The 14,959-nt window shown below is 42.3% G+C and overlaps 1 protein-coding gene across 5 annotated transcripts in view; it reads left to right on the top strand.

Annotated features, from left to right (window-relative positions):
- Positions 1–14,959, top strand: part of LOC112144749 (plexin-A1) — a 267,901-nt gene that overhangs the window by 194,887 nt on the left and 58,055 nt on the right. For all 5 annotated transcript variants that reach the window (XM_024269482.2, XM_024269485.2, XM_024269483.2 and 2 more), the window contains exons 11-12: positions 7,843–7,939; positions 12,550–12,740. In XM_024269482.2, the coding sequence (XP_024125250.1) occupies positions 7,843–7,939; positions 12,550–12,740 (288 nt within the window). The remainder of the gene's footprint in view (positions 1–7,842; positions 7,940–12,549; positions 12,741–14,959) is intronic.

Here is a 14,959-nt window from a genome sequence, read left to right as displayed (position 1 = left end):
CACACACACACACACACACACCCAAACCAGCCTTTTGTCCTGGGAGAGGTCCAGTGAGCTTACACCAGCTTAATGTGTTGGCGGCAAACTAAAACATTGACTATGACAGCACTATTTTTCCTCCAGCCAGCATTTTTCTCCTTTTTCCTCTGCTCTCGTTTTTCCCTCTTTCCATTAGTGAAGAAAGTATTTTGTGGAGGCTTGTGTGTGTAATAAAAAGATAAGCTGGGCAACTGCATCCAGCTGTGCTCTGATCCTGTTAGCATTAGCGATTAGCGCTGGTTAACAGGGCTCTATTATGGGCGGAGCCTGATTCCAAGGAGCCGGACCGCACACAGAGCTCGCTCGCTCGTCAGTGTGGAGCATCAGGCTTTGAAAGGTCACCGCTTCCTCACAGCAAAACAACAGATATTAGTCATGAAGTTGGTGACGGTCCTCTCTCTCACTGCTTTTCTATTACATCTACTTCATAAACACAGTTTGCCACTGCAGGCGAGACTTCTCCATGTGAGGGAGCATCTCTGGGGCAGAAAAGGCCAGACTGACATCAGACTGAGCCGACTTTTTGGTTCCTCCGGAAGTTCAAGCACTCTGAGGAAAACGTGCAAACTACATTTTCAGTCTGCTGTATAAAACAGTGATGTTTACTGCATTTGTGGAATTGTCTGTGCTTCTGTCTTTGAGTCAGAAATACCATTTTAAGCTTATTTTTCTTAATACAATGAGACAAAAAAATGTATTCAGCCACCAATTGTGCAAGTTTTCTGATTTTAAAAGATGAGAGAGGCCTGGAATCTTCATGTATACCTCAACTATTAGAGAAAAAAAAGTCCAGAAAAAAATCACATTGTCTGATTTTTAAAGAATTAATGTATTATTAAGGAGGTAAAAAATATTTAGTCAATAAAAAAAGTTCATCTAAATACTTTGTTCTGTACCCTTTGTTGGTGATGAAAGCAGTCAAACGTTTTCGTTAAGTCTTCATAAGGTTTTCACCAACTGTTGCTGGTATGTTGGTCCATTCCTCCATGCAGATCTCCTCTAGAGCAGTGATGTTTTGGTCCATTCCTCCATGCAGATCTCCTCTAGAGCAGTGATGTTTTGGTCCATTCCTCCATGTAGATCTCTTCTAGTGCAGTGATGTTTTGGTCCATTCCTCCATCCAGATCTCCTCTAGAGCAGTGATGTTTTGGCCCATTCCTCCATGCAGATCTCATCTAGAGCAGTGATGTTTTGGTCCATTCCTCCATGTAGATCTCCTCTAGAGCAGTGATGTTTTGGTCCATTCGTCTATGCAGATCTCCTCTAGAGCACAGATGTTTTGGTCCATTCCTCCATGTAGATCTCCTCTAGAGCAGTAATGTTTTGGTCCATTGGTCTATGCAGATCTCCTCTAGAGCAGTGATGTTTTGGTCCATTCCTCCAGTCAGATCTCCTCTAGAGCAGTAATGTTTTGGTCCATTCCTCCATCAGATCTCCTCTAGTGCAGTGATGTTTCTGTCCATTCCTCCATCAGATCTCCTCTGGAGCAGTGATGTTTTGGTCCATTCCTCCATGCAGATCTCATCTAGAGCAGTGATGTTTTGGTCCATTCCTCCATCAGATCTCCTCTAGAGCAGTAATGTTTTGGTCCATTCCTCCATCCAGATCTCCTCTAGAGCAGTAATGTTTTGGTCCATTCCTCCAGTCAGATCTCCTGTAGAGCAATGATGTTTTGGTCCATTCCTCCATCAGATCTCCTCTAGAGCAGTGATGTTTTGGTCCATTCCTCCATCCAGATCTCCTCTAGAGCAGTGATGTTTTGGTCCATTCCTCCATCAGATCTCTTCTAGAGCAGTGATGTTTTGGTCCATTCCTCCATCAGATCTCCTCTAGAGCAGTGATGTTTTGGTCCATTCCTCCATGCAGATCTCATCTAGAGCAGTGATGTTTTGGTCCATTCCTCCAGTCAGATCTCCTCTAGAGCAGTGATGTTTTAGTCCATTCCTCCATGCAGATCTCCTCTAGAGCAGTGATGTTTTAGTCCATTCCTCCATGTAGATCTCCTCTAGAGCAGTAATGTTTTGGTCCATTCCTCCATCCAGATCTCCTCTAGAGCAGTAATGTTTTGGTCCATTCCTCCATGTAGATCTCCTCTAGAGCAGTGATGTTTTAGTCCATTCCTCCATGCAGATCTCCTCTAGAGCAGTGATGTTTTAGTCCATTCCTCCATGCAGATCTCCTCTAGAGCAGTGATGTTTTGGTCCATTCCTCCATGTAGATCTCCTCTAGAGCAGTGATGTTTTGGGGCTGTCGCTGGGCAACACAGACTTTCAACTCCCTCCAAAGATTTTCTATGAGATCTGGAGACTGGCTAATCCACTCCAGGACCTTGAAATGTTTCTTATGAAGCCACTCCTTTGTCACCTGTGCAGTGTGTTTGAGATCGTTGTCATGGTGAAAGACTCATCCAGTCTTTGATAGTCTTTGTTACTTTGGTCCCAGCTCTCTGCAGGTCACTCTTTAGGTCCTCTGTGTGGTTTGGGGATTTTTGTGATTGTTTGACCCCACAGGGTGAGATCTTGAGCCCCAGATGGAGGGAGGTCATCAATGATCATGTATGTCTTCTTTTTCCTAATAATTGATTTCTTCACACCAAACAGCTTAACTATTGCAGGTTCAGTCTTCCCAGCCTGGTGCAGGTCAACTATGTTGTTTCTGGTGTCCTAAGATAGCTCTTTGGTGGAGTTTGGAGTGTGACTGTTTGAGGTTTTAGACAGGTGTCTTTTCTATAGATAACCAGTTCAACCAGGTGTCATTAATACAGGTAACGAGTGGAGGACAGAGGATCTTCTTACAGAAGAAGTTACAGGTCTGAGAGAGACAAAAAACCTGCTGTTCGTAGGAGACAAAATACTTATTTTCCGCCATAATTTGATTTTTTTCCTCAGTTTGTCTCACAGTTGAGGTATTCCTATGATGAAAATGACACGCCTCTCTCATCTTTTCAAGTGGGATAACTTGCTCAATTGGTGATTGACTGAATACATGTTAAGAACACGTTAGAAACACATTTTCATTGGAGTAGGTTTTCTTCATGTTCTCATCTCTTCATATTAAAACAAACACGTGCAGCGATCCCTAACTCTTTCAGAGCAAACGTGCTTGTGTCGTTCATTTGCCGCTCACGCTCCCTCCTGTTCCCCCAACCAGGAATTGTGCAACTGTGCTGGTTCAGTATGAAAGTTTAATAAGCTTCTGGTGTGATGAGGAAAGATGAGCGTTGGATCGTAACCTCTCTGTGTCGGTTCCTCCCCCAGCCTCTGCTGCCCATTAAACATGTACGCGCACACTGCTACCCGACTAAATATTCATGCTTCCATCGCGTGAACCTGCCGCCATCCCATTGTCTCCCCTGTCAACACACGCCGCCCTCCTTTGAGGATCAATTTGCAAACACAGACACATGCCTGTAACCTGGATTACAGAGTAAAGGGCAGCACGGATTGTTTCAGCTGTCGGCACGGACACGCCTCCTCCTGTGAGTGACGGGCAGACATGTCGTCAGGGTCTGAATCCGGGTTAGGAGGTCCACGTTCAGCCGTCATCTCCAGCTTCATCAGGCAGCATTGGAGGGGAGGGGTTCTGATTCCCTGATCAGCATGAAAGCAGAGGTGGAGGTGAAAGGCAGCCTGACCTCTTGACCTTTACAGCCGCAGGTCTTCTGTCCTGACAGAGCTGACAGAGTTAATGGCTCTGAACTTCAGATCTGGTTGTACTGAGCTGTTTGACACATTTAGCTGCAGGAGAATCCAGTTCTCACTCAGGTCTTTGAGGGACTCAATAGACTGAGACACTTATGCCTCATTTCTGGACCAGACCAGTCCTTTCTTGGCCGTTTTTGTTAAACATAAATTACACGTAAGGAATCTAAGTTAACAGAAATCCCCAAGGTTCTGCTCCAGATTCTCGCCCTTCCTTCTGGTTTGAACAGTGTTTACATCGTCTCTAGACTTCATTTATCTGGTCCAAACAAATAAAATATTTGTTCATTTCTGTGTTGAACCTTTTCACGGCCTGGAGCAGCTGTTGGAGCAGATCTGGTCCCTTTGTTGGTTCCTTCCCTCGTTCAGTGACTCCTCCTCAGCATCAGCTTTATCTCAGAGAAATCTGCGTTTCATCGCCTGGCGTCCCGTCTTTATCCTCCTTTTGTTGCCCCTCCTTCTGTCTCTCCATCCACACTTGTGTGCCGGCTCATCTCCCTCTTTTGGTCGCCATTGTCTCGCTGGAGCGCCGGGAGAAACTCCCCGTTGTTCCCAGGCAGACTGGGTGGTCTGCTGGTGGCGAGGGAAGGACGGCGGCTGCTGAAGTGGTCCACATGCTGATGATCGCTGATGATGTGGTGTTGTTTGAGTGCTTTACGGCCCTGCATGTGTTTTTATTTATCATTTTCCATATGGAGCCGCCTGTGATGAATTTGGTCTTTGTGGAATCCGCCCCGGCTGCAGGAGGCATATTTGTAGTCACTCTGAGGATGTGCTTCATATTTCCTTGTTTGGCTGCTGTGGAGGATTGAGGCAGAGGAGAGTCGGGTTGAGATTGATGGAGGAAGAGCGCTGTGCAGAGGGAGTAATGAGAGGCAGAGAGACAGAGGGATGTGTGAAAAGACCAAGGCAGACATGTCAGAGAACAAATTGAAAATGCCAATTTCACTTTAGCCCCCACCAGCTCAGGAGCGAACGGCCCAGCCCTGGCCTCTTATTCCGTGTGTAAATGAATGGTGTCCACAGAATAACACACAATCACCTCTCTCCATCCGTCTTGCCCCGGCGGTATCTCCTTCACCCCCGCTGCTGGATAACCTGCCCTCTACCCCTCCGTGCTGCTGGCTGTGTCGGGACTCCTCCCACTTCCTCCTCCTCCTCTCTGATTCCAATCCCTCCAGAAGATCTTCTGCCATTTACCCCTAACTACCCCTCTGTAATCCAATCATTTCAGCTGTATGTTTTAGTAAAGGTTAAAGTCACACATCAGTGTTATGTAACAGATGTCTCTTTAAGTGGACCGTTTTGAAGGGGGGAGGGGGGGTTCCTCTGGTTAGAGCACCAAAATGAGCCCGGTTTGAGAAGAACTTCTAAATGGGTTCTGCTGGATCAGCGGTCTGCAGCCTGAGGCTCTGGAGCCACATGTGGCTCTTATACTCCTCCAATGTGGCTCTCTGGTTAAAGACATTGTTTTGAAAACTATAAACTGTAACTATAAAGTACAAAATCAACGCATTTACATACAGTTAAAGGAAAAGTCAAACTAAATAGGCAGATTATCTATTTTTGAACAAATTCAAGGATTTTAAGTGCACCAAAAATCTGATTTAATTTTAGTTTGTTCAGTTTACACATTTCTGACTGAGATGCACCAGAAACGGTAAAATAAACTATTAAAATTACACAATTCTACTACATTTGCTGCATTGAGAAGATTTTATGTGACATAGTCTTTTATTTTGAAAGGAAGTCATTGTGTACTTCTTAAAAGTTTTTAACTGTTTCATATTTTGGAAGAAGTCTATTTTCTCTTTATGTTTTATATCTGTAAAAAAGACATCTCTTCATTTATGTTCATCCTAAAAATCAATGCCTTATATTTCTAAAGATTGAGGTGAGACTTTGTGGCTCCTACTGGGTTTTGGTTGGTGAGAAATCAACACAAATGGGTCTTTAAATGTTAAAAGTTGCAGACCCCTGACCTAGATGATGATCCCTCGTCATCGTTATCATACTCAGTCACATCGTGAGTATGGAACACAAGTTCTGCCTTGAAGATATTCCACTGGACACTTTTGTCTTTTATTTTTTATTTTTTGTTTCCCACTTTAAAGACTGGTACCCAAGTTTTCCTAGAACTTCCTGTGCCATAACTACTGACCGGATTACTGACACACTGCTGCGCATGTGTGTTAAATAGGGCTGCCACAAACGATTATTTTAATAGTCAACTAATCTGGTTATGAGCAAAGTGAATGTAAAGCAAACATCTTAACCACCATTAGCTTTAAACTAACTAAAAACTAGATGTATATCATTACCTGTGATAATGCCAGTGTGAATGCTGTAAGCTTAATCAGGCCGCTGAACATGCTAGTGCTGATTGCTGAAGATGCTGAAGCTGATAGCTGAAAACGCTGAAATCTATAGCAGAAAAAGCTACAGTTGATAGCGGTAAACGCTGAAGTGTATAGCTGAAACAGCTGAAATTGATAGCTAAAATCGCTGAACCTAGTAGCTGAAAAAGCTAATGGTGATAGCCAGCTAAAATATTAGTTAAGGGCCATATTGGCCTAAAAAAACTGAAAAAAGCCTAAGTTAGCAAAAACAGTTAACATGTAGCTGAAATATTAACTAAACCCCCAAAAATGCATAAAAAACGGGAAAAAGCCTAAATTAGCCAAAACAGCTAGATTGCAGCTGAAATAATAGCTAAACTTTTTTAGCCTAAAAAATCTTAACAAATGCCAAAATAGTCCAAGAAGTTGGTAGAATGCCATTATAGCTTTCAACTTTACTACACTCCAACTCCATATAATTTAAAGTAACAACTAATCGACTACTAATTTAGTCGTTAGTCATTTCTATAGTCGATTAGTCGTCTAATCGTAGCAGCCCAATGTGTCAAAGACAATGGCAGCATTGGAAAATGTGCACTGTAGTTTTAAGATAAGAAAAAAAGACTAAAAACGACTATTTTAATAGCAGATATAGTCGAGACTAATCAACTAATCGTGGCAGCCATATTTCCTTTAACCCTCAGGGTCTACAAAATCCAAATCATCCCATCAGAGAAGCAAAGAAAGAAAGAATCCCCTCCTCTCTCGCTCGCTGTGTCCTCTCTTGTCCTTATCTTGTCTGTGCACTCGTCTCAGGTCTTTTCCCCTGAAATACATTAAAAAAATAACTATTATTACAGATGTCAAGATAAATCCCAGAGTATTACAGTGAAGTGGGTGAGATCACATAGTGGTGAGTCTGTGAGGGTCCCGTAGCCTCGGGTCCGGGCTGTCGCTTTGGATTTTATCACCCTCCACTACAAGAGAAGAGTGCTGCTATCTCTCACCCCAAGGCCACAGAAGATACTGACCACAGTCGCTGGTGGGGGGTGACAGACCCCCCTTTGACTGACAGGGCTATTAGTTCATGCCACGGCTATTTTAGCCACCGGCCTTCACGTTGGCAGCGTGGCGCAAACTAGCATCTGCTGCAGCCAAACTGGCGGTTAATAATGCGGAGAATGAGTGTTTTCACGCACGGCTGGTGCAAACTTCTGAGCTGGCTTTGGTTGGGCGAGGATAACCGGCTCTGATAATGAATTTGTTGTGAGGTGTCTCCCAGGAGCCCTTTCTGTCGTCTTTTCGGTAAACGCCTTCACATCACCGCTTTTGGAGCTTGTTGTCTCATTTAAAGCGAATCCATAAAACGGATTATGTCGGCGACGAGTCAATTACATTTCAACCCTTATGAGTTCAGGATGCAAAAAATAAAATTAGATGAGTATATTATTGTTGAAGATATATTAGGCTTTTCATTCATCATCGGAATGGAATGAGTTGTGCGGGGATGAGGTTCCCCATCTTTTAATCAAGTCTATGCTCTGCCAGGCAGCGGCGGATGCTCCGTGTGTAAAACTCACAATATAGTCTGTCTCTCATCATTCATTTTTATGACCCTCTGGCTGTTTGAGAAGCACAGCATCCCATATTACAGCCAACCACCAACTCTGCTCAGCTTTCTGTGGTGATTTTCCTGCTCGCTTTCAGATTTTATAAACTTTAAGTGTAAAATATATGATTTTCTTTTGTCTTGATTGTAGTATACGTACGAGGGCAATGACATCAGCGACCTGCCAGTGGATCTGTCTGTGGTGTGGAATGGAAAATTTGTCATCGACAACCCCTTCAACATCAAAGGTGAGTTCACGTGTTTTTAGCATTGTCTTGTGGCATTTTCCTATTGGTGGAGGACATTACTTAAAAAAAGACTACAAATTGTGTTTCTAATTATTTTTTAATTCAAATTGTTGTAAATCATCAGATGAAAATATGCCGTTTGAAAAAGATTGTATCTGTGACGTATAAAATATGCTGGGCGGGGCCGAAGTCTCCCTGCTCCGCCCCATTCTGGTGCATCCACTTGCAGACAGTATTACTCACAATTTTTGTTGCACTGCTAATGTTAGGTTGGAGGTTTAAGGGGCTGTAAGCTAGGGAGAGAGAATGTAAAGTGGTGGATGATGGGAAATGGGGGCAGCCTGCACCATACCAACATTCCCGACTCTAACCAGGGGCAGACCTACCATCAGGCAAAGGTAGGAGATTGTCTGGAGCCCAACACTCTGGGGCCCCAAGCTGATCAATGTCTAAAATACATTTTACACCCATTATTATTTAACTCTGTTATTAATAAATGAATGAAATGTTTTATTTCAACCAATCAGGTAATAATACATAAAATAGACACATATTACAAAATCACTCACATGTAGATTGACTGAAAGGGAGGAAGCGAACTTATATAACCCCACCCTGGCTGGACCAGACCATTTCCTTTACATGAATTATCAACATCCAGTTGGGCTGCACGGTGGCGCAGTGGTTAGCGCTCTTGCCTCACAGCGAGAAGGCCCCGGTTCGAATCCCGGCTGGGACCTTTCTGTGTGGAGTTTGCATGTTCTCCCCGTGCATGCGTGGGTTTTCACCGGGGACTCCGGCTTCCTCCCACCGTCCAAAAACATGCTTCATAGGTTAATTGATGACTCTAGATTGCCCCTAGGTGTGTCTGTGAGAGTGGATGTGTGTGTGATTGAGGCCCTGAGACAGACTGGCGACCTGTCCAGGGTGTACCCCGCCTTCACCCATCAGTAGCCGGGATAGGCTCCGGCACCCCGCGACCCCGAAAGGGAAGAAGCGGACAAGAAGATGGATGGATGGATGGATCAACATCCAGTTCAGGACTTATGATCAAATATTTATACTCTACAATCATAGATTCAGGTTATTAAGGATCTTTAATATCAGTGATGTAATTAAATTTCAAACATCCACAGAATATTTTTTTATTGGACTTGTCTTAGATTTATAAATCAAAGTCAAGTCATTTACCTCAGTAAATACCAAAAATATAAATTATAGTCAGATCATCGCCATCAACAAGTCATTTACATAAATCAGTTCCAAAAATCTAAAAAAATAAAAAGCAATCAAACTACCGACGCAGCATGAGACTGATCATATGAAAGTGTTTTGTCCTCCCCTGTCCGTCAGCATCAATGGAATATTCCACTCAACAGCGAATTATAAAGGCTTATGAAAACATTTGGATTCTTGACATTGATCATGTTTACTAGTGGACTAATGAGGAAGTTTTTTGACATTTTAACCTAGGTGAGGATTAAAAACAGCTTCTGCAGAGGGCTCCATTTTGTTTTTTATCAGAGGGCCCCAAATTGCTATCTACCACTGCCTGTAACTCTAAGGCAAGTTTCTAATGAAATCCTGCCGTCCTGCAGAAACTATGTCCTTGAAATGGGACGTTTTTGGCTAAGAACAGCATCATCATGATGAAGAGAGCTCTGGGAAAGGCTTTGAGAATGGCTCAAAAGATGATTGGAGGGAGACGTTAAAGTTAACGCTGCAGCAAACTTTCATTTGTCCCCCAAAAAGTAACAGTAAAACTTTAGAAAATTAGAATGAAATCAGTTTTATACTTAGTATATTTAGTTTGTTTTGTCAAATTGCTCACAGCAATTTTTTTCTTGAAAAAACTGCTATTCTGTCTTTCAGAAATATTAAATATTTTCAGTATCATCAGCACACAAGCATTTAGTTAAGAACAATGTGGAGATTTCAATCAATCAATCAATATACTTTATTAATCCCACGGGGGTAAATTAATTGTTTTTCAGTACAACCAAGAACAAGACAAACAGAGAGGTACACAGTTCAAGGTTCACTCCGGAATCGTCCACCAATTTTGAGAAATATACACATTTACTGTCAAACCTCCCTTACTTTGTTACAAGTAACCACAACATTTGATTTGATTGTTAATTTTTTCGATGCAGGAATGTTATATTTAGGTTTTATGACTAAAAAATAGAAAACTGAGTAAATGTAAACACTGGGCATGTTTAAACTTGTCATTTTGAAACACATGGAGTCTGCTGAATCTGTCCCAGCCTCTGACCTCTTACGTGTGTCTTGATTGAACGTGTATACATACTGATCGCTGCGCTGAGACGATGAGGTCACGTCTGTTCCTGCTAATACAGTCTTTGAAGGGTCGTCTCTGATTATTTAGGGTTGGGGGGGCTGGGTGTAACCAAAGCAGCCAGGACACTATAGGATAAGGATGGGGGTTTACGTGCTGGTTTTGGTAGTGTAGTCCTTCCACTAGGCTTGGGTAGATTTCAAAATCAATACCGTCAATATTCCTCCACATTTGACCTCGGTATACAGTGTTACCGTGACTAATTAAGAACTTCGTAGGCACCACTTGATTGGCATTACCAAACTGCTGGGTTTTCCTCCACCGTATGAAACAGAATTCCAAACACAGTTATTAACATTAACAACATGAAATGGTTGTATGGTGTTACTTATTAGTCAAAACTTCACGCAGAAATAAGACATCCCCGCATATGTTCAAACATTCCTTGCAGATAATTTAGACCCTCGAGTGCTCGTGTCAGATCCTCCCACAAGCAGAAAAAGTCATCACGCGCGAGAGACCGCCTACTTCCGCGTGCGTGAGCTGGTCCGTCGGGCACTTAAAGCTTGCGCGCTCTCGCTCCCGCAACATCTTGTCATCGCCGGGGACTCTGGCGCAACTTTCTGTGTGCAAGTGTAAAATGACTTTTGACAATTGGGGCGGAGACAGAGCGCTGCGTTGGCTTTCTTCTGATTGTATGGCATTATTTATTAGTCAAAAATGCGTCCTTAAATTCGAGGCGTTTCCATTTCTTGCGGTCACCTTTTTCATACATAATCTACAAACACCCTCATCGGGATTCTTCATTTATTTGGAACCCAAAGGACAAAATGTGGAAGTTGTTCTCTTGGTCACCAAGTCACTGGCGTACAACTTCACTTTTTTCTTCCCGTCACTCGCTCGTGCGTCTGTCTCGCTGTAATGTGCTGATGTCACATGATGAGGATGCTCCCAGCAGATTATTTCTTATTTAAATATTTTTTACAAGTGAAGTGAACCTCAGCAAGTGCCACTGAACATACAATCAGCTTTAAGTATTAAAGTCATTTAATTAATTTTTTTTTTTTTTAGAAAAAAATCATGTCTTTAATAAGTCGATAATGACGTAATTGAAAATGATACCATGTCTATTTTTAGACACTGACGGCGCACGTTTTTCCCTTAATCCCGCCCAAGCCGACCTTCCACATTAGAAAAGAAAAGGTTGATTGATCTCTGAGGATTGTCAAGAAGTGATTAGAGCCATTTGTCAGTAATGTAAGTCACTTTGTGTATTGATCCCTTCATTTAGGCTGTCTCATGTTTCAAATATTTTTCAAGCAGCCGGCTGCGGGTAACAAATGCGGCGCACAGCCCCATGCAGACACAGTATCAGCATCTCGCATCAGCGTCTGAGCGCGGCGGGCTATCTCAAATGTGAATATCCTGAAGTGCATCCAGGGGTGACTTACAAAGAAGACTAACCCCCCATCCTCACAGTCTCTCAATCATCATCGGATGGAATGTGAGCAATGTTCACTCCACTTAAATACTGATAAGTTAATGTAATTAGAGGAAAATCGTTTAGCTGCCAGTAATTGGTGGAGAGTTTCTTTGGAGCCGCTCCATGACCAATGGGATTTGTGGATGAGAGGAGAGAGAAGCTCTGCAGAACTCTTCCTGGGGCCTTGGAGAGATCCAGACTCAGCTGCAATTTGGAGGCCTTGAAGAGATTTTAGCTGAAGATGGCAAACCTACGATGGGTTCACACTGGAGTGCAATTCATGCCAGACGCGCATTATTCCACAATGGTTGACAGACGATTCTGGAAGAGCTTTTTTGTTGTTTTTGCCATCTTGGGTAAATTAATAACCTAAAAATATGACCCCATGTTTCTTCAAGTAGATAATTGACGTACACTTCTTTAATGTATCTGTTGTTGAGACACACAGAGAGAAGTGTGTTTTTTGATTGCACGTTTATATATCATCACACCATATTTGAACCTCTGTTCCGCAGCACTTCCGCATCCAATGTGAACCAGCCGTTAAACCAACTTTGGTTAACCCTTTAACACCTGAGGCATCGCCGGTGATGCTTTAACATATTGAAACTTTTCAAGCTTGCGCCGCTTTTCTCCTTTATGTTGACGGTTGTAAAGTTCCAGTAAATCAAAGAACATAAACACTGGAGCTCCGGTATTAAAGAGTTAAAACAAAATTTCCTTTGAAAACACACAAAGCTCTGTCCTTTGACCACCCAAAACAAAAAGCCGCTCGTTCATCTGATTTTGACGACATTTTTTGTTTTTTTTTCCTCTTCTCCTCCTCAGCTCACCTGTACAAGTGCTATGCTTTGAGAGACAGCTGTGGGATGTGCCTGAAGGCCAACCCCAGGTTTGAGTGCGGCTGGTGCGTCACGGAGAAGAAGTGCTCCCTGAGACAGGAGTGCACCCCCCCAGAGACCACCTGGATGCACGCCACCACTGGAAACAGCCGCTGTACACACCCCAGAATCAAAACGGTAAGCCTTGTTTCTACGCAGAAGCTTTTCTAGAAAAAAAGTTTTTGTGAAGCCAGTCTTTGTATCGAGGATCTCTGGGCTCTTTATCACCCAGCAACTTTTTCATGAAGAAAAAGAATTTAAAAAGAGGAATTCAGAACATTCCTGCTCTTCTTATTAAGCAGTGGGTGCTGCTGTTCACCCCGCCCACATCCCAAAGCATAGAGCAGTTCCTCTCCAACACAGACGTCAAACTCCAGGCCTCGAGGGCCAGTGTCCTACTCCTTTTGCTGCCACTGAAGCTCCTAATTGGCTAAACACATGAGATCCCAGTAATCAGCAGCAGAAGAGGCAGGATTACTTAATCCTCGTTTCCACTGATCGGTACCAACCCGTATTTTGAGTGTTTCCACTCTAAAACGGACCCATTAAACAGTTCTAAACTGTACCTCTTGGGGCTGTAGGTCCATAGAAAAATGGAACGGCTGAGGTGGAGCTGCTGTAGCTAACCGCTGATTGGCAGAAAGTGATGACGTCATTAGAAAGTACCAGTGTTGGGCATCTCACTTCAAAAAAGTAATTAGTTATAGTTACTAGTTACTTCTCCCAAAAAGTAATTGAGTTAGTAACTCAATTACTGCATCTTCAAAGTAATTAGTTACTTGGAAAAGTAACTCGTTTTAAATTACTCTTTAAATATGGTAATATTTTGTATTTTTTCCTGCGTTACAAATAAAAAAATAATTTACATTCAATAATAGATGATAACCGACAATAGTATACTGGTATAGTTTTCCAATGAAGTCATATTGTCTAAGTTTAGGATACACATGAGAGAGGGTTTAGGGAAAGAATTTTCAATATTTATTTGTCAGAATTATCACACAAAACACTGCAACAAGTGGTATATAAAAAATGTAACTTCACACAAAAAAGGTAAACGTTTCAACTATTAACATACTTCAAGTATCTTACCTACAACTATAATCAAACAAAATGGCTTAAAAAACTGAAAGTGCAAAACAATAATAAATGAATAAACTACAATTATTAACCCATATTTCTGCTAAGAGGAGCAGCTCTCTGCATCTCTTTTTTCTCTCCCAAAATCCCGCAGCCCCGCCCACTCGCTCCGGAGTCTGCTCACTGCGTTGATCTGTGCGCGCTCGTGTCTGTCTGTGTTGTGTGTTTTATAAATATTACCCCGTTTCTGCTAAGATGAGCTACTCTCTGCCTCTCTGTTGTCGTTTTATTAACTCCCGAAACTCCTCACTCCGCACCGGAGTCTATCCACGTTGATCTGCGTGTGTACGTGTCTGTGTAAATGGGGCGTTACACAAGCAACTTTCGGGTGCGAAGCGCCCAGCTCCAGCAAGATCATCAAACTTTGAAGTAACGCGCCGCGATTTACACGAAGTAACTATAACGGCGTTACAGCGAGGATGAAAGTAATTAGTTAGATTACTAAATTACTTGATTTATAACGCCGTTAGTAACGCCGTTATACTTAAACGGCGTTAGTCCCAACACTGGAAAGTACGAATGTAGCGCTCATTTAAGCTAACGTTTTCAACTGCAGTTTTCTTCTTAACTGCCCGCAATATCCTTTCAGAATACAATAAATTCCTGTTATACACAATGTACAAAAGGTAAAGACAGAAAAAGGCGAGCTGCTGGATGACCTCCATTGTTGTTGCTTTTCTGATGATGCAACAGAATGATGATGCAATGAATAATTCTGCGATTATTCCCCGATAATTCTGCAATAATTCTGCCATTATTCCTGGATAACTCCCTGATAATTCCGTGATTAATTACTTGATTATTCCGCTATTATTCCCCAATAATTCAGTGATTATTCCGTGATTATTCCCAGATAATTCCTCAATTATTCAGCAATTATTCCCCAATAATTCAGTTATTATTCCGTGATTATTTACTGATAATTCAGCGATTATTCCACAAAAATTCTGCAATTATTCCACTATAATTCCGCCATTATTCCCCATTAATTCAGCGATTATTCCACGATTGTTCCCCGATAATTCCATGATTATTCTGCGATTATTCCCCATTAATTCACCATTTATACCATTGTTATTCCACGATAAATCAGCGATTATTTTATAATTATTCCACGATAAATCCTGCAATTATTCCACAATAATTCCGGAATTATTCTGCGATTATTCCTCGATAATTCCGTGAGTATTCCGCAATTATTCCAACAGATTCTCCTT

Source organism: Oryzias melastigma, linkage group LG5, assembly GCF_002922805.2.
Source record: "Oryzias melastigma strain HK-1 linkage group LG5, ASM292280v2, whole genome shotgun sequence".
Classification (NCBI taxonomy): domain Eukaryota; kingdom Metazoa; phylum Chordata; class Actinopteri; order Beloniformes; family Adrianichthyidae; genus Oryzias; species Oryzias melastigma.
The sequence above is the reverse complement of the archived record's forward strand: the minus strand, read 5'-3'. Positions and strand labels throughout refer to the sequence as shown.